This window comes from Notechis scutatus, chromosome 1 (assembly GCF_049901735.1).
Source record: "Notechis scutatus isolate UNSWTSFEM ecotype Mainland chromosome 1, rNotScu1.2, whole genome shotgun sequence".
NCBI lineage: Eukaryota > Metazoa > Chordata > Lepidosauria > Squamata > Elapidae > Notechis > Notechis scutatus.
In genome coordinates this window covers 220745712-220766049 of record NC_142009.1, presented here as the reverse complement: position 1 = coordinate 220766049, position 20338 = coordinate 220745712, and the positions used below count along the sequence as shown (strand labels likewise).

The 20338-nt window shown below is 39.1% G+C and overlaps 1 protein-coding gene across 2 annotated transcripts in view; it reads right to left on the bottom strand.

The window, feature by feature from the left end:
- Positions 1 to 20338, bottom strand: part of CNTNAP5 (contactin associated protein family member 5) — a 432771-nt gene that overhangs the window by 149145 nt on the left and 263288 nt on the right. For both annotated transcript variants that reach the window (XM_087950302.1, XM_087950301.1), the window contains exon 11: positions 10023 to 10129. In XM_087950302.1, coding sequence (XP_087806428.1) covers positions 10023 to 10129 — 107 coding nt within the window. The remainder of the gene's footprint in view (positions 1 to 10022; positions 10130 to 20338) is intronic.

Here is a 20338-nt window from a genome sequence, read left to right as displayed (position 1 = left end):
ATGAAGATTATGGTAGTAGTATCAATGATAACGATGACAATAATAATTCTAATAATTTTCCAATTCAAACTAGATAAAACTCAAACAAAAAGAAGGCAAAAAAAAAATGTCTATCCTAAAAATCTGTTATTAAAAACTTGCAATTTTGGCAGAATAATATTTGGTGTTTTCAGAGGCTGTCACTTTCTTCCTCTCTTCTTTTCAGATCATGGAATCTATTTACCTTTATTACCAGTTATCCATTCAGTGAGATGGCTGCTTGCTGATTTTTATAGAGGCAAGACTGTGGCTTTGTGCTTCAAGCTGAGCTTCAAAAAAATTCCACATGTGCTGTATTGATTGTGAATAAAAGGTGATGGGGAACAAAACTAGCAAAGTACAGCTGGCTCAGCAGCAGTTGTCAATGTGAGAAGTCTAAAAATTATTCAAGGGAGAAAGTAATAGAACATGGGAGAAAAAAAGCTTAGTTGGGAAAAATGTTATTGAGATTGCAAAACAAATCACAAACATAGGAAGATTCACAAACTCAACGGGATTTATATGTAATGTAAAAAAAAATAGTGTTATGTATAACAGGAGTCAATAACAGGAGTCATTGATTTCAAAATGCTGCCCCACAGCTCACCAAATTGCAAATTACCAAATTACATTAAAATGCTTGTTTAAAATATTGCATCAGTCATCAAATCCCACACAAGAGTACTGAAATCCTGAGATATCTGAAAAGGTTGTTTGAATAATTTGTTGATGACACAAAATTTTACAAAGCATTTAATAGTACCTTTGGCAGATAATTCCAAATACGATTCCTGGTTCAGATTCAAGAAACATAAAATTAAAATTAATACTGAAAATGATAGAGTTTGCTGACATTGAAATAAATTTACACCCAATCTGAAGAAATAGATTGGATGAAGTTCAGAATTTATTATCAATGTTGTAGGACCAATTTGTTATGTCAGGAGGGGATGGATCACTCCTCTAAGTTGGTCCAAAATTGTGTGTAGGTTCCAGTTTACATTAGGTAGAAGTTCACACAGACTAAAATGTGGATATGGTCTTTTGTTATTTCCAACTTGGATATCTGATATTGATTGACAGATTGAAACATCAGGGACCCACAGATTTTCTCAAGAATTGCAAAATCAGATGAACCTCAGGAAAAGGACATTCTAGAGCAGGGCTGTCAAATTCACAGCCCATGGCCCAGATGTGTCACACACTGACCATGCCCATGCCCAGTTTAGGGAAGGGGGGAAAGTCCCAATACATCACATGATGCCACCATGACAATGCAAGTTTGACATCCCTGTTCTAGAGCATAGAGGCAGCAGGAAAAAAAGTCCCATTTATATAGTCCCATGAGATGACCTAGTTTAATCAATGGGACCTAGCACATGCCCATCCTGCCTAATCTAATAGGATGGGCAGAAATAATTGGAGACAAACTGTGTTATAAATTACCAGGCCCAAACTATGTTTAGATTTATAGGTGGTAACCAACATATTAAATTGCACCTAGAAATCCACTGGTAATCAATGCAACTCATGAAACCGAAATGTTAAATAGGTGTACTGCTTGCACAGCCACATTCTGCACCAGCTCTAGCTTCCAGGGCAGGGATCTTCAATGGCAGTTCCATGTTGATTGAATTACAATAATTGAGATTTTTTTTTGGGGGGGTTGCTTTACAAGGCAGACCAAATCAGGAAACCCACTCCACAGGAAGAAAAGATCTATACTTTATTGAGGTATACTACAGTAACACACTCTTCCAATTCCGCCGATGTTTTCCCTTCAGGATTCTTCTAATCCTGTTAATTGGGAGAAGACAGTCTGGATCTTTTTCCTGCCCCAAAGATTTAATGCATTTTCCTTCTGCACCAGTGGTGGGATTCAATTTTTTTTTACTACCGGTTCTGTGGGCATGGCTTGGTGGGCATGGCAGGGGAAGGATACTATAAAATCTCCCATCAGAGGTGGTATTTGCTAGTTCTCCGAACTACTCAAAATTTCTGCTACCAGTTCTCCAGAACTGGTTAGAGCCTGCTGAATATCACCTCTGTTCTGCACCTGTTTCTGCATGCCTTCTCCAAGATCATCTCTATAGCTTCATCTGCTAAGACATGAATGACTGACAACAATATTTGCTGATCAAAGACAAGGTGCAACTGACATCTAGGATAGATCAGGGCAAAAGCACTTCTGGTTACAGCTACCACTTGTTCTTACAGTTGTACACTGGTTCTGTTTCAGGAAGTATAGTTACCAATAACTACAAGTGATATACATTTATATACTGTATATTTCCATTTTTTTTAATTGAACAGGAGGAAACTATTACCTAATACAATTACATGTCTAGCAATGGCATCAACTGTATGATTGATGGCTTAATTCACTGGTCTAAGCCCCCATCTGGAAGTATCTATTTATTCGTAGATGACACATGTTCTAGAATACAGTTCCTGGATTGCAGGAATCCTATTAAAAGCCTGCTAGAGAAAAAAATCTATATATTCAGCATATTTATTTATTATACATTTACTTCCTATTCCATACATTCAAGTTGGATTACTAAAGTTGAACAACAAAATCCATAAAATTAATCCACATTATAAGCCACTTACAACTAAAAAAACAAAAACAAAAAAGAATGGCTGCTCAACTGCCTTGTCACTCACCAAGCATAAACTTAAATAGAATAACTTTCAAAGACTTCTGAAAGATCAATACAGTGGAAAATGCTTTATCTTAGGAAATAGGGTGTTGCAAATCATTGGGGCAGCAATAGAAAAGTTCTGCCTTCAGATTCTCAATAACTTTTATTTATCATAATGATAAGGTAGCTAAAATCTGATTGAGAAGAAGGTTCCATGGGGTTACAGGCAGGGGTGGGCTGCTGGGGATTTGCAGGGGTTTGGGGGAGCCCCTAGTTAAGATTCTGTGCAGTTCAAAGAACCCCCAAATCCCTCCCCTGGCTGGCTCCGCCCACCCTGCCCCTCCCCTCCCCTCCCAAGAGTTCCCACGTGGCCCGTTTTGGATGCAAGTAAGTGCAGGGCATGGGCCGAGGGTTGGGAAGGGTAAAAAACAGGCCTCCCAGAGGCTCAAGGAAAGGCTCCAGAGCCTGGGGAGGGCAAAATGCCCCACCACCATGGTGTAGGAGGCTGACTCGGCCATGCCCACCATGGCCACGTTCACCCAGCAACAGGGGAGAGAACCATTTCCTAAAATTTTTGAAGCCCACCGCTGGTTACAGGAACTGCTTTTTAAGTCAGAACCAATATTTTGAATTAGTCTTACAAATTTATTGGCAAGCACTAATGATGATCATAACACTGGCATTAGGTTGCTAAAAGTGTTCATACCTCTTAACAGAGCTGTGTTGTTTTTATTTTGGACCAAATGTAGTTTCCAGATTAACTTCAAAGACAGACCCAAATAGAGTGTGGGTTACATTACTCTAAATGTACAGAAATGAAAAGGGAACTATTATTGCCTGATTCAGAAAAGAGCATAATCGATGCATCAGCAAAAAGTGCACTACTGTAATGTTGCAGTTGCCCTGGTTTCACTTGCTCCTCAAACATAAGATGTGACTCCAAAACAACTCCATAATCATGGACCTGCTCATTCAGGTGAAATACAACCCTACCTAGAACACTAGAATTGAAGAGTTCAAAGGGATACCTTTTAGAATTGAATACTGATGAGAGGTCAATAAGACCAGGAATGTCTCACCCTCTCCATTCAGGTTGACCAATTAATGCAAGACATCATATAATCTCTAAAAAGATAATTCAAGCAGGTGACTGTTTGTCTATTCTTCCAGGGTCATCTTTTCATAGTTATCTAATGCCTCATTAGAATTACATGTATTCATGAAAGTCAAGAAAAATATCTGTTTTCACTGTTACATTGCTAAACAACCAATAAATAACACATTATTAAATAAAACACATTAAAATTTGCTCTTTTAGAAATAGTTTAATTTTAATAATCAGAATGTTTAGGGATGTAATTCTCATTCAACAAATTTACCTTTCTGTTGGATGGAAATCATAACAATTTCTTCATCCATATTCAAGTTTAGAAATGTACTGTTAGAGTAGAAATATATGGCAACCTTCAGTATTTAAAAAAAAATCCAAAGCATTTTAAACGTTTTAAAGGACATTTAGCAAAGCAGAATGTTCAGTCTACCTGAATATTCCTGCATTTAAGTATTTCATTTAAACATGAGGCCAACATGGATGCTCAAATTTTGACATTTCCTGTGGGATGATATTTCCCTTTATGGAACAACTTTAATATTCTGCATATATTATATTGGAAATTGCCAGAGATTTCTTGCTTACTATCTTTTTTTTTCTTTTTTCTTTTTGAAAAGGAATGTCCCTCTGGCATCACAGAAAGCTTGTTAAGAAATATTTCTTGTATCCACATCATTTAGCATGTACTGAGTCATATATCAAAATTGTAATCATTTTTATTAAATATCTCCTGGCTAGATATTTGTATATGCTGGAAACATTTAAAATGTAAGGGCTAAGATATTTCTTTACAACACTAATAATAGAACAAGAAACATCTCTTGATGGTAGAGGAAAACTGAGAAACAAAAAAACTAACATTATGGATATCAGAGTTGGGCAATATGTAGGTTACAAGAAGTCTTTGGAGATAAGGAATTTTTTTTTAAATCACAAGTCTCTGTATATTCTGAATGCCACAATTACCAAAAATGAGCATAACTATATTTAACATGAAATGTGTGCTTCCATAGTTAACACACAATGGAAAATGTGCTCTAGATTCTGGCCTTGCCATCCTGCAGTGTGGCCGAATAACTGTTTGAATGGGAAGGGGGGATTAGATGGTGTCCCAATGTGGAATCACTCCAGGGAGGAAACATCTTACTCCAGACTAGGAAAGCCTTTCTCTGTGTTGTGAACGAAAGAAATGTAATTAATAAAGACTCATTTGCCTAGCAGGATCGTAATCCTGCACGTCCTATTGGCCCATATAATGGCAAGTTATGATTGGTTCATTCCGAGCAATCTGACTGGCTGTTGGCGGGCCGCACCAAGGTTCAAACACTATCCATTGGTTATCCGGATAGCAGCTTACTCTATAAAAGAGTGACTGCTAGCCGGGTTTTTTTTGTCTCTGTTATGCTCGTGAATAAAGAGCTGAAGTTCACAGTTTACAGTCTGGTCTCCGTTCATTAACCCATGCCTCAAACTTAACACTGGTGACGAGGATGGGATGCGGAGATAGTAGAGCTGATTAAACCCTACAGAGCACCAACCGAAGCACGTGGCTGAGAGCGCATCTACATCGGCAGGATGTCAGGTGGCGCTATACCACCCGCTCCTTTTGACCCGGAAAAGGAAGACTGGGAGTCGTATATGGATCGGTTCCAAATGTTTCTAGAAACCAACAATTTGAAAGACGCAACAGCCGGAAAGAAGCGGGCGGTGTTCTTGACCCATTGTGGACCAGCCATTTTTAGAATGGCGAAGGCGCTCGTGAAACCGGCTGAAGTGACAGCAATGGATTGGGACAACCTCGAGCCTATCCTATGGGCTCACTATGCCCCCACCATACCAACGTTGGTTCGGAGACATGAATTTTATCAATGGGATCAGCGGAAGGGTGAAAGTATTGCAGACTTCATCGCTGACCTAAGAAACCTGGGAGGCCTCTGTGGGTTTTCAGACCTAGAAGAAGCTATGCGAGACCGCATAGTTCTGGGGTTAGATGACCACGCAGTACAGAGCAAGATCATGGCAAAAGGAGACATCGATCTTGCAGATGCCATTGCTGACGCTACTGCAGCAGAGGCAACCAAGAAGTCGGCCGCTCAAATGCGCCGCACCAACGCACCGCTCCGTCAGTTCGCCCGTGAAGCCTCGCCTCAACTAGAAAGATACTCAGCAACAGTGCACCAAGAGGACCTCGAGTCCCAATCCGAGAGCGATGAAGAAGAGGTTAACAGACTTCGGGCCGAATGAGATCAACAAACTCTAAAACTTCAGCGCCCATGTGCGGGTTGTGGGGGAAACCACCCATGATCCGGTTGCAAATTCCTCGACGCAATCTGCTGTTCCTGTGGGAAGAGAGGCCACATCGCACGGGTCTGCAGAAGTAAGAGGGAATTCAACACAAACAAAAAGGAGAACAACCTCCGCCAAACCACAGGGAACCTCCCTGCAAATCGGGATCGTTTGAAAAACCAATGGAACAACCATGCCTACAGCAGCAAAACATCTGCTCTTCCAGCAAGACGAGAAGAGGCACACCAGACTATCGGCCACGCTTCATCATTAGACAAACAAAAGATCCGAGTGGAAGTGGCCATCGAGAACAAACCTTGCCACATGGAAGTCGACTCCGGATCGTCCCTCTCAATGGTTTGCTGGAAGACCCTTAAACAGCTGATCCCTACCATCTGTCGGCAAGACCTCAAAACACAGAAAATCATCCTCAGAGATTATCAGGGGAACTCGATCCCAGTCATCGGAGTGAGTCAAGTCCATGTATCTTTTAAAGATCGTGCCGTGTCTCTCCCATTAACTGTTGTTGATGGGGACCGGCCCAGCTTACTAGGCCTACAATGGTTCACCCCACTCGGGATCGAGGTGGCCGGCATTCACCAGGCCAGAAGAGAAGATTGGGAAGAGAGCATCATCCAGGAATTCCACGACGTGTTTTTGGACAACTTAGGCAAGTACAAGGGGACCCCTATATCATTTAGCCTCAATCCAGAAGTAGCCCCTATCCGCCTTAAGCCTTGTCGGGTGCCGTTCGCCCTTAAACCCAAGATTGACGAGCAACTTGATAAGTTAATAGCCCAAGGGGTGTTGGAGCCTATTGACCACGCCCATTGGGAAACCCCAATCGTAACCCCCATCAAACCGGATGGGTCGATCAGAATTTGTGGAGACTACCGCGCCACTCTGAACCACGCACTCCAACAGAGCGCTTATCCGGTACCGGTGGTTCAACATCTTCTCCACTCCCTGGGCGGCGGGAAGATCTTTGCAAAGTTAGACTTAGCGCAAGCGTATCAACAACTACCCGTTGATGCGGAAACCGCAGAGGCACAGACTATCGTTACACACCGAGGTGCCTTCAAATGCAACAGACTCCAGTTCGGAGTGAGTGTAGCCCCAGGGATATTTCAGAGTCTAATGGAGAGACTTTTACAGGGAATAAAAGGGGTTGTACCATATTTCGATGACGTGTAGAAACTGCCAAGAAGTCAGCAACGCCCCACCGAGAGCAATTCCCACCGAATGGGAAACTCCTCGAGGCCCGTGGTCCCGCATCCACATTGATTTCGCGGGACCCACGAAAGGACACACTTTTCTCCTAACCGTGGATGCCTACTCCAACTGGCTCGAAATCCACAAGATGAAAAGCACAACTACTGACCCGGTCATTAAAAAACTAGATAGATTATTTGCAACACACGGTTTCCCGGACGTTCTAGTTTCCGACAACGGACCCCAGTTTACGGCCCTCACCTTCGAACAATACTTGGCGGACCGGGGCATCCGCCACGCCTTAACTTCGCCGGCTCACCCTGCGGCAAACGGTAGGGCTGAACGGATGGTCCAATTCCTTAAAAAGACACTCCAAAAAATGGATCCGGGGAACATCGACGCTAGATTGAACAAAATACTCTTACTACAACACATTACCCCCCACAGTGTCACCAACAAGACCCCAGCCGAACTTTTAATGGGGCGGAAGCTTCACTCCCACCTCGACCGACTACACCTGTCTTACTCGCCAGAGAAACCCTGTGGATCCAGCGGAATGTATCGCCAATTCAAGGTAGGCGACTTGGTCTACGCAAAAAACCTTTCCGGCGAACCGCTGTGTGTCCCAGCCACCGTAGTCTACCTCACTGGCCCTAGATCTTACCGCCTTAAGATGACAAACGGCAAGATATGGAAACGCCACATAGACCAACTCCGATCTCGTTTACAATCAAATATTCACGACCCTCTGGACTTCCAAACTCAGGGGGGAGGGAATACCGAGGGGGACGAAGACTGCATAGACAACGACGTAATCGGGGACAGACGGCCACTAAACTGAGTGCCCGCGCCACCTGAAGAAGGTCCGGGATCGGGGGCATCCTCCCCGCAGAGGAACACCATAGCGGAAACATGCCCGCCCGATCCAGGAATGGACTTAAGGGACTCTGATAGTGTCGCGGAATCAACCCCGGGCGAAGACGAGCCTTGCGTTCCACTGGAACCGAACTTTAAACAAAAACCGGTGGAACAGCGAAAATCGAATAGATAGGTAAAACGACCTACATACCTGTGTGATTACGTCACCACGGCCGTCAAATGAAACCCAGGGGGGAGGGGTGTTGTGAACGAAAGAAATGTAATTAATAAAGACTCATTTGCCTAGCAGGATCGTAATCCTGCACGTCCTATTGGCCCATATAATGGCAAGTTATGATTGGTTCATTCCGAGCAACCTGACTGGCTGTTGGCGGGCCGCGCCAAGGTTCAAACACTATCCATTGGTTATCCGGATAGCAGCTTACTCTATAAAAGTGTGACTGCTAGCCGGGGTTTTTTTGTCTCTGTTATGCTCGTGAATAAAGAGCTGAAGTTCACAGTTTACAGTCTGGTCTCCGTTCATTAACCCATGCCTCAAACTTAACACTCTGCTTGTTCCCGAGGAAATGCAACCAATCTGGTGAGATTCTTTTAATATCGGTGATGAACAAAGAGGTAACTACTTTGGCCTATTCACATAGTGTTCTGGTTCCTTGTGCCTGACATTCAAGTGATGTCACTACTGCATTGCTTTATCTTTTGCAGATTTAGATTATTTTAAGAAAAAAGTATGTCTTCCCCAATTAGAAAAGACAAGTCAGGTAATGGTCCTCTCCAATGTACATACCAACAGGTTTCTGAAAGAGCTTCTCCTGTAACACTTCTCTGTAAACTGGGGAAATTCCTATTCATGGTTCCTCAGCTCTTTGTTCAATTACTATGTTACGTAGGAGTTTTAAAATTAATACCAAATAATTGCATACAGTAAGTTAATAGGAACTACAGTACTGCACATACTTCAGCCACATACAATCATGTGTTCTCAACACCTGGCACTGGTTAACAGACTAGCTGACACATTTGGCATCAGATGTATGTTCCAGATATATTCAAGGGTAGGCCTATATAAAATTTACTGCTGTAGCCAAGATGGGATGCAACCAAGGTGCAGACAACTGTTGCCAATCTAACTAGTTCACAAAGAGTAGTGCCAAATACACAAGTGTAGTTATCCTTATCACAATCATAAGTTGAAAACCCAGGGACAGCTGAAGATCAAAGACAGTTCCCAAGTCACAATACATCACATGACAACAATGTGACACCATGAGTTTGACACCCCTGGCCTAGATGTTGAACAGGAGGCCCCAATCAGTTTCTGGATATGGACTAAAAGAAAGGCATGCAATCAAGATCATTCCAACCAGCCAACTCAAAAGGTCAGGTTTGCAGAATATCACTGATTGGGCCAAGGGAATCCACAGGCCACATTTTCCCTATTCTAGAATTGCTCAAGACAACCAAAGGAATCATAGCATCTCAATTGAAAGCATAATTAAAATAAGTTCAGATAATCAACATTATCCAACTGTATCTAGACTTACAAGACTACCAAAGTAGCATTATTCATTTGTAAAGATGTAGTTACTTTGACACCAGATAATTGTCAGATAAATCCAAACTGCTAAACATCTTCAGAGTTTACTTCTTTCCACCATGAGAAATGTCCATTTATACATTTCTTCCCTTGTCATCAGAAGAAGTCTGCTTATTTCACTTCCTATATAGTTTCTTAATCAAACTGAAATTTGTTCCATCCCATGTACCCATTTATAAATAATTTTAAAAAGGAAGAAGTACAATAAATCTATTTTCTCAAATTTGTAAATATTCCCAAATGTTCATATGCACTAACAATACAATCTACTTACAGTTATGGCAGGTTGTTCCAGTGTAACCAGTTTCATTACAATCACAGAAGAATGTTGTCCAAGACTGGGAACATTTTCCTCCATGTTCACAGTAGTTTGGTAAACATCTAATTGGGAAAACACCAATAAAACAGGGAACTTTAGTTTAAAGCTGAATACAGATGGGGAAAATAAATAACCTTTTTTTTTTACTTTACACTTCTCTAAACTTCTATTTTGGCATAATATAGGAAATGGGGAACAATCACCTCAACTCTGTTCTTAGCTTAAAACAAATACTTCCAGAAAAACAGCTTGCAGGGAACAGATATAATTCAGAAGGGAGCCCAAATTGATACTAAAATACAGGGCAATGGTTTGAGAGTAGAGAGCCACTTTTCTTCAATATCCAAGCAACAATAATGCATATTTTATTCTATTTTCAGATAAGAGAAATGGATACCAGGTGAAAAGTAGCACACAACCTTTTAACAAAATTTTTCTTTTTAATATTACTTTTTTCAATTCTCACTGTAATTTCAATCGATCATATTAGCATCTAGCTATATTTACTTGCTCTGCACAAACACAAATGGTCTATGAGTAAAAGGATTTTTAAAAAAAGAATCATACTATGAATAGAATGCTTCCTTATTATTTCGCCTGTATATTTTCACAATGAAAGCATAGAAAAAGTATGAGCAAAGGGTAGGAAGATATCAAAACACGGGGTAGTTGGCCTAAGCACTGGGTAAAAAGCTCACAAAGAGCTCAGTTCAGCTATATGAACATGGTCACAGATTCTATTCTCTGCACTTAGGTATACTGCTCAAGCTTAAAACTGGATTTCTCTAGCTAATTTAAAACTAATACTAAATGTTCCTGAAATATACATGAGAATTTTGTTCCAGTTATTTTCTGGTAAGAATTTGAAACACAAAGTGAACATATCCATAGCCATATGAGACAATAAAAAGTATACTTGTAAGTGTGCTCTGTCTACATAGCCAGTCCCTACTCAGTAACAAGGCTAGAACATGTTGGGTATCCAATACTTTAAGATTCATAATTGATGTATTTCCCAGCTGGCAGGAAAAATATCCATCAATTGCTCCCCATAATGTAGTGAAGACTGTAGAGGGAAGTAAGTCTTGACAAAATGCCTTCTATCAGAACCTTTCTAGTTTACTTTAGTTTGGTCTGGTCTACAATTTTAGTGTTAATATTATTGAAGGAGCTAAACTACATGCAAACGATTTTCAATAGCAACTGTGGTGCTGTTATTGCTAAAGCAAACAGATGCCTTCCAGCTCTAGCAACCTTCTGTAATCTGATCTAGAACTTGCAAAGCTCCTGGCCTTCTACTTTCTCTAGTAACACAGAGAGGTTATTTCTCTAGAAGCCTTGTTTTTTAGTAAATAATGGAGTAGATCAGAATTTATCTAAGCCTTTAGAGATATCCTGGTTTATGAGTGTTTCTAGCAATGTTGATCCTGCAGCTCTTCTCCTGGTGTCATGCCAGGAAGCAGCAAAAACTGAAATAACCATGAAGCAAAGTTGGCAGCAACTGGAGAGGAGAGGATATGCCCACAGAAGCTGAAAGCAGCCAATAGGAACTGCTGCATTATCACATGGTCAGAGCCATATCATGAAAAGTGCAAGGCATGTATTGAGAGATTAAAAAAACAACACATCAGATCTGGTCAAGTAACTTTGGTTGTGAGCAATAGATACGGGAAAGCTGGAAATGTCCTTCAAAGATGTATTGACTATAGCCAGCATGCACCATGCCACACTATTTCTTTTCAGTGCACCGAAAAGAAGCACTGCCTGAATTTCAAGGAATGGAAATTTAATCTGTCTCCCAATGTGCAAAATGTGAAGGTCTCGCCATGAATACTTTGAGTAAAACCTGAAAGGCTGTGGGTTTGGTGCCTGAAGCCACCCATAGACTTCACACAATTCGGACTCAGTTAACATTGCACATATATTGCCTGCTACCTTCAAATATGCAATAACGTAGAGTGATGCCAAAAATAATAAAAATATTATGTAAATTGTTGTACGTGAAGTATTATTATTTTTTCTTTATAATATTTTTAGGTTCTATTTAGGGCAAAGACTATCCCAAGGCAGCATTCACATATAAAATCACTATATATATAATATATATATAACAAAAAGGAATAATAAAACATTAATGAACCCGATAATGGCTAAAACCAGAAATTAAAAACACTTGTTCCCGATGCAAAAATCAGACCCAATTTCAGAGGAACAAAATGGGACACGTGAAAAATAAAAACCAATTCAGAATAAGGCTTCAAGAAATAAATAAGTAGTCCTGCAGGGTTTTCTTTCAAGTCGGCTATGATATGAAGAAAACAAAAACGCTGGCAAAAAAAAAGTATTATTTCAAATGTGCTTTCTCTTTTTTCCTCTCTTGAACGTTTTTTGTAAAAGCATATAGTACAGAATAGATGCTGCTTCACTCTGCTATTTCTTCACTTCGCTTTACTTTGTTTTAGTGATGGCATCCAGTTGAATGGAGATTCTCAGTCACCCAAGTAAGTCATGGTTGTCCTAAAGGCACTTTTTCAAAAGGCAACTGGACTTTGTTTCTCCTTCAAGATGTTTCCCTTCTCATCCAAGAAGCCTCTTCAGAACTGAAGAAGCTTCTTGGATGAGAAGCTAAGCATCCTCAAGGAGAAACAAAGTCCAGTTGCTTTTTGAAAAATTTTATGACAACTTGGAAGGCTATCTTCCACTCATTCTGTTAATGCCCTGCTTTGTACCTAGAATATAGAACTTCATAGGGTAGCTGTTAAGAAATCAAAGAAAAGTAACAAAAATATAAAGAAGTGTCTTTCAATTTTCTTTTACAGCAGTTAAAGTATAAATATACAGTAAGTTAACCTATTGCTCTATGGCTATAGAATTGTTTACATTTTCTGTATAAACTATTATTTTTGTTCTAATCCTCAAAACCTTATATCATGACTTCATTTTTTCCATTTCCCATAAAAAAAATCTACAAAAGTTTCCAATCAACTGTCCTGTCTCTAAATGAAATGCATATTTTTGTATGTATATGTGTACGTATGCATGCATGCATGCATGCATGTATTCTGTCATGGTTAGGTGGTGTCCCTTTGAGATCTATATGCAACAAAATTTCAATTTAATGTATGCTGAATGGTGTACAAAGTGACAATAAATTCTATTCTATTCTATTCTATTCTATTCTATTCTATTCTATTCTATTCTATTCTATTCTATTCTATTCTATACTATTCTATTCTAGCCTAGCCTAGCCTAGCCTAGCCTAGCCTAGCCTAGCCTAGCCTAGCCTAGCCTAGCCTAGCCTAACCTAACCTAACCTAACCTAACCTAACCTAACCTAACCTAACAATTTGGCCATTTCAACACATTCACTCATCTTTACTATCCATTCCTCCGATGTGGGTAAAATCAGATCTTTTCATTTTGTGTGAGAAGGTTAACTGTTCTTGCTGCAGTGAACACATATGAAAACAAAGTTCCATATTTTCTCCCCAGCTGCTTATTCATCAATTCCAAAAAAGTATCTGGATTCAAGAGAAATGATTGTATATGGATCTTTAATATCTTATGTATTTTTATATATAATTGAGTCCAAAAATTTGTGGCTTTAATACACATCCACCAAGCATGATCAAATGTTCTTCTTGATGGTGCCCTTTCCTGCTTCCTAGGGCTGAGAAAAAGTGACCGGCCCAAGGTCACTCAGCTGGTTTCGTGCCTAAAGTGAGACTAGAAGTCACTGTCTCCCAGTTCCTAGGTCACAGCACTTTAAACACTACACCAAACTAGTTTATCCCATCTTCTACCTAATAATAAATTAATTTGTATTGAATCCAAATCCTGGAGAGTTAAGTGGCCTGGTATTTCCATTAGCTTCAGAAAAGTCTCTTTTAAACTCCATTACCACATTACCACAAGGGAAAAAAATATAGGCACTTTGTGGAATTGGCCTTCCTACCTACTATTTCAGTACCTCAAGAACAAATATTTATAGATAATACTTTGTCTATAATAATTGATTTATCATATAATAGTATAATAATTAATTGTTAAATGACCACTAATTTACTGATTCATTGAACTGATAGAGATTTAATACTGTATCATTGATTATCTAGTCAATTGATTATTGATTGATTCCTAGTAATAAGTTGATTGATTGATTTTTAGTAATAAGTAACCTTACTTTTGATTTGTTCTCTAACTTATCAATTAACATTGATTAATTACCAACATTCATTAAGTAACTGTCTACCTATCACATTAATTAGCTATTGTAATTGTTTAGTGTACTATTGTCATTGACCATGCCAGCCAGAAACTCCAAATCCTCCACTACCAAACAACAACAAAAAATAATATCTCTACCAATGACCTTCCAGACTCCTGTACATGCTTCAGATGTCTTAAAACCATCAATGAAAGTGAAAATAACATCAAATGCTACCTATGTGACAATCAAGCCCAGCTTGCCTGCTTAAAATTAAACAAAGACGTAGCTGATCTCCTAAAAGCATTAGATACATTCCCTTGTCTATGTCCATCATGTTTTCCTAAGCTAAACAAACCAAGTACCCTGCCTGACAGAGTTGATAGCATAGAATCACTCATGCACTCAATAGAAAAACGCTTAGCAACACATTTTGAAACAATCATACAAGAAAGCCTAATTTCTCTTGGAAAAAAAAATACAGCACTGGTAAGCAACTACCTATCAGCTCAAAATCAAATCCCAACCCAACAACCACTACCACAACTACTACCTCAACTACAATCACAACTACAACCAAAAATAACCACCAAACCACAACCACAAATAATTACTATCCCATCAAATAATTCCACAAATGATATCTCCTTACTCATCAGAGACAAGATAGAACGTGATCAGAAACGTCCAAATGCCATCTTATTTGGTCTTGAAGATACCAATGAATCAGATGACATCACCAAAGTTCATAATATCATAAGCAACTCAAATACAACAAACATCTCTCCTGAAGATATCATTGAAATAACCAGAGATGGCCATGGGTACAAATACAATGATGGCTCTGTGGCCCCAAAGTTTTGCAGAGTTGTATGCAAAAATGAGTCCAGCAAACACATATTCATTCATACAATAAACACCATTGCAAAAACCAATCCCAACCACAAAAAAATTCCACATCCAACCCTACCTCATCCAACCCACCATCACTCAAAACTAGGCATGCATGCCCCTAACTATCTTTCTCCCTAGCTCGCTTTAATGTCTTGCCTTCAGCACTACTGGATGGGTGATTTAAGAGGCTCCCGATTAACAAGCACCTATGCCTCTGTGACAGAGCTGAGGTTGAAACTGTGGAGCATGTCCTTTTATATTGCCCTATGTATAATGCAGGCAGATCTAAGTTACTGTCTCTCCTTGAAATAGATCCTTCTAGACCCAATGTTAGTAATTTGTTCTTATATTGTCTAGGGGATGGCTCCTCATACATCACTTCTCAGGTTTCCAATTTTTTTTTAAGAACTGTAACCATCAGAGGAGAACGCTGTAATTCCCCTTAGTCAAGTTTTTGGTGACCAATTGTTTATGACTAATTTCCCCATGTTCTTCTTTTGTTGTACTTTTGTTTTGGTCTGTGACCGCAAATAAAGTATTATTATACTACCTTAATTCCAACTACAATTGGCCTTAAATGCAAGCTACTCAATGCAAGAAGCCTTGTGAATAAAATACCTGAATTTCTCCTCTTACTAAATATGGCTAAATTTGACATCATATTTGTCTGTGAAACATGGCTCAATGCATCTCTCCCTGACTCCATTACCACAGTAAGAGACTATCATGTTTACCGATCAGATCATGAAATCTGTAGAGGAGGTGTGTTGCTATCTTCTATAAAAAGTCTTTACATCTAAAAAACATCCAAGTTACCCAAGAGCTTGCTCTTCCTGAGACCATCGTCTGTGAACTGTCCTTAAATATCACATTTCAATTCTTACTATGTTACATAGCCCCTGATTATGACATCGAACATGTAAACAAGCTAAATTCACTACTAACATGGGCAACATCCTGCCCACACACTTTTATCTTTCTTGGTGACTTTAATCTACCACACATTAATGGGACCCTAAACAAATGTAAAACTGAACCCATACATGCAACCTTCTACAATGCTGTAACAAACCTGGGATTGGAATAACTAGTAACCAACAATACTAGACTTAACAACTGCCTCGATCTCATCTTCTGCAATAGTTTGAATTCAATTTATGGAATACAAATTAAAGAACCCTTTTCCAACAGTGACCACAGCATGATTGACTTTTGTCTCAACATATGTCCACACAAAAATCAACACAATGATGTGATTCCCAATTATAACTTCAAAAAAGGCAACTATGATCTTAGAGACAATGATCTCTCATCCCTTGATTGGCAATTTCTATTCACTGGATGCAATACTGTTGAAGACCATTACAACATATTTTTATTTGAAGTCAAAAGAGTCATCAAACTATATATACCAATAACAACTCCAAAAAACAGAAAAAACAGATTACCCAGAATAATAAGGAAGCTTCAATCCAAAAAAAGATCACTCTGGTGGAAAAACAAATCTGGTCACGTTGCCAACTTCAAAAGCCAATACAAAAATTTATGCCACCAGATAAAGACTGAATGCACCAATTATCACATTAAACAAGAGGAAAACCTTCTACGCACCAATTCCACCCGCGCTTTCTACAATTTTTTAAACAACAAACTAAAAGACTCAAGGTCCATCCCACCCCTGAAAGGACCTAATGGTAAAGACTGCAATGATGACACCATTAAAGCCAACCTCTTTAACACATTCTTTGGCTCAGTATTTGTAAACAGCAATGGATCATGCCCAGTATTTCCCAGTTGAACCACAGACAACTACAATGATCTAATACATAGCGATTTTACAGAAGACAATGTTGAAAAAGCACTACGCAATCTAAAACCATCTCTATCAATTGGACTGGATGGAACATGTACCTACTTCTTAAAAAAGCTATCCGATGCCATAGCCGAACCTCTAAGCATAATCTTTGAAAAATCTTTCAGGATCAGCTCCTTGGTCACAAGCCACGGTCATCCCCATCTTCAAAAAGGGAGACCCCAGCCTAGTTGAAAATTACAGACCAATCTCTTTATGCTGTGTCACCTGTAAAGTCATGGAATCAATTATTAACCAATCCATCATCCTCCACTTAGAGACAAACAACCTACTCTCTAATAAACAATTTGGTTTCAGAAAAAAACTATCCTGCAATCTGCAACTCTTACACTGCAAAAACATATGGACTACACAACTCGATCAGGACAAAGCAATAGACACAATCTACATAGACTTCTGTAAAGCCTTTGATTCAGTGGTACACAACAAACTACTCCTAAAACTAAAATCTTATGGTATCTCTGGACACCTGCATAACTGGATAGAAGAATTCCTGTCAAACAGACAACAAATGGTCAAATTTGGGAGTGTCCTATCAAATTCTGTACCTATCAACAGTGGTGTCCCCCAAGGCAGAGTTCTAGGACCAATTCTCTTCATACTCTACATAAATGACCTCTGTGATCATATTAAGAGCAACTGCGTCCTCTTCGCTGACGATGTAAAGCTATTCAACACCACTGACAATACTGCTACCCTTCAAAAAGACCTCGACTATGTATCAGAATGGTCAAACAAATGGCAACTTCAAATCTCAACAAACAAATGCTCTGTCTTACATATTGGCAAAAAAATAATAATCAGAAAATAAAATACAGGCTGAATAGCCAAGACCTTGTTGATGATCCAAACCCTATGAAGGACTTTGGAGTACTCATCTCTAATGATCTAAGTGCTAGAGCCCACTGTAACTACATAGCCAAAAAGGCATTAAGAGTTGTTAACCTAATCTTACATAGCTTTTTACACTACTAACTAGAGCATACAAAACATTTGCTAGACCAATACTTGAATACAGCTCATCAGTCTGGAACCCACATTATGTATCTGATATTAGCACAGTTGAGAAAGTCCAGAAATATTTCACAAGAAGAGTTCTCCACTCCTCTACTCATTGCAGAATACCTTATGCCAACAGACTTGAAATTCTAGACCTAGAAAACCTAGAACTACACCGCCTTTGTTCCGATCTAAGTATGGTATATAAAATCATACATTGCAATGTCCAACCTGTCAATGAATACTTCAGCTTCAACCATAACAACACAAGAGCACACAATAGATACAAACTCAAGGTTAATCGCACCAAACTAGATTGCAGGAAATATGACTTCAGCAACAGAGTGATCAATGTCTGGAATACTCTACCTGACTCTGTAGTTTCTTCCCCAAACCCCAAAAACTTTAACCTTAGACTGTCTACTATTGACCTCACCCCTTTCCTAAGAGGCCTGTAGGGGGTGTGCATAAGCGCACCAATGTGCCTACCATCCCTGTCCTATTGTTTCTTTTATTTTTCTTATATGTATCCATGTATTCATAACTATGTTTTTAGTTTTTACTTATACCTATTATCTTGTAAGCAATTGACAAACCAAATAAAATAAAATAAAAAATAAAAGATGCTCTGAAGGTATCATTTGAAATCATATGCTAATAAATTCCTTCCTCAGTGGCATGGTTATAAAATAGAATGGGTACAGCAAAAACAATATAATTTTCTTAAAGTGAGAGTTAAAAGAAAGAACCTTGAGTAACACAATAGGTTTGTATTTAGGTTTGAATCCTACTCCAGACAAACAAGCCATATATATCTCCAGAAAGGGAAATATTGAATAATAATATATACCTGATATAATACAAGATAACCTATTAAATTGGAAGTGTGTGTGTGTGTGTGTGTGTGTGTGTGTGTTTAGTTTGGTTTACTTTTATTGTCATTGCACCTTGTACAACGAAATCAAAGACCATCTTCAGTGCACATCATGATCATGACCATGAAAATAAATACAAACACACATCCTTCACCCTTCACACATTGAACCGAAAATCCCTGACAGCACACCAACACTGCACTATACAGTAGAATTCAAAAGAGCTACTGACCTGGGATAGAAGCTGTTTTTCAGCCTACTTGTCCTTGTTTTTATTATTCTATACCGTCTGCCAGATGGCAATAGTTCAAAAAAAAAAGGGGGGGGGTTCCCAGGATGAGATGGATCTTTGAGAATGTTTTGAACTTTCTTAAGGCAGTGGGAGCTATAAAGCTCTTTCAAAGAGGGGAGAGGGCAGGCAACTAATGACCTTCTGGGCAATGACATTAACCCTCTGGAGTGCTTTTCTATCTGCCACTGTGCAGTTGGCAAACCATACAGAGGTGCAGTATGTTAAAATGCTCTCTATGGTGCAGTGGTAGAAAGTCACCAGCAGTTTTTCATTCAGCTGTTCAAAAGTTGATTTGGTCTATATCTAGCTTAGGTCCAACACTTTTATTCCTTTATGAACAAAGAGGATGGATTTGACCAGCTTGCTAGTTGATTGATGTGTTTAGCTTGTTTATGATGCGAGGTGTCAAGTGAACAAACTTTATGTGAAATTAAGAGAATAATTGCAATGGGCACAATATTTTTGGACAAAGTTAGTTATATATAATCCTTGGGGATGGCTATATATATATATAGCCATCCCCAAGGACTGGTTGGAAGTTGTTTTAAGAGATCTGTCAAAATCTATCTACAGCATGGATAGCAGCATTAAATGAGGTCCACTGGCATCATTAAATCTCTAGGCTAAACATTGCACAAAAGATGCATATAAATGAAATGCTTAGCCAATCATGGCTGAACTAAGTTGAATTGGGTCTTGATGGGATTTGGATAAGAGTTTACTAGACAATCCCAGTGCTGAATACAAAACTGGGAAACTTATCATAGAAGAAAGCAATGGCAAAACAAAGTTACTTACATGTTGTTTCCAAGAAATGTGCCAGATATGTCACGTATCAGATGTTCAGCTTTATTTGAGGGAAACTTTACATTTTTTTTTGAAGAGAACTTTTTTTCCAGCCTGGCAATCCGGATCCAGCATACTTCCTTTCTCCAATAGCCCACCCATACAATTAAACCAAATCCAAGCTTTTTCTCTCTAGCCTATTTAACTTGTCTCATTTTCTTCTGATCACTCTAGTTCTAGTTACCATATATTACTACTACATCTTTCAACATAAACAGAAATTTTAATGTAAACAGAATGTGTTTACGTTAGGCCAATATGGAACGTCCGTCTCACACCCATTTT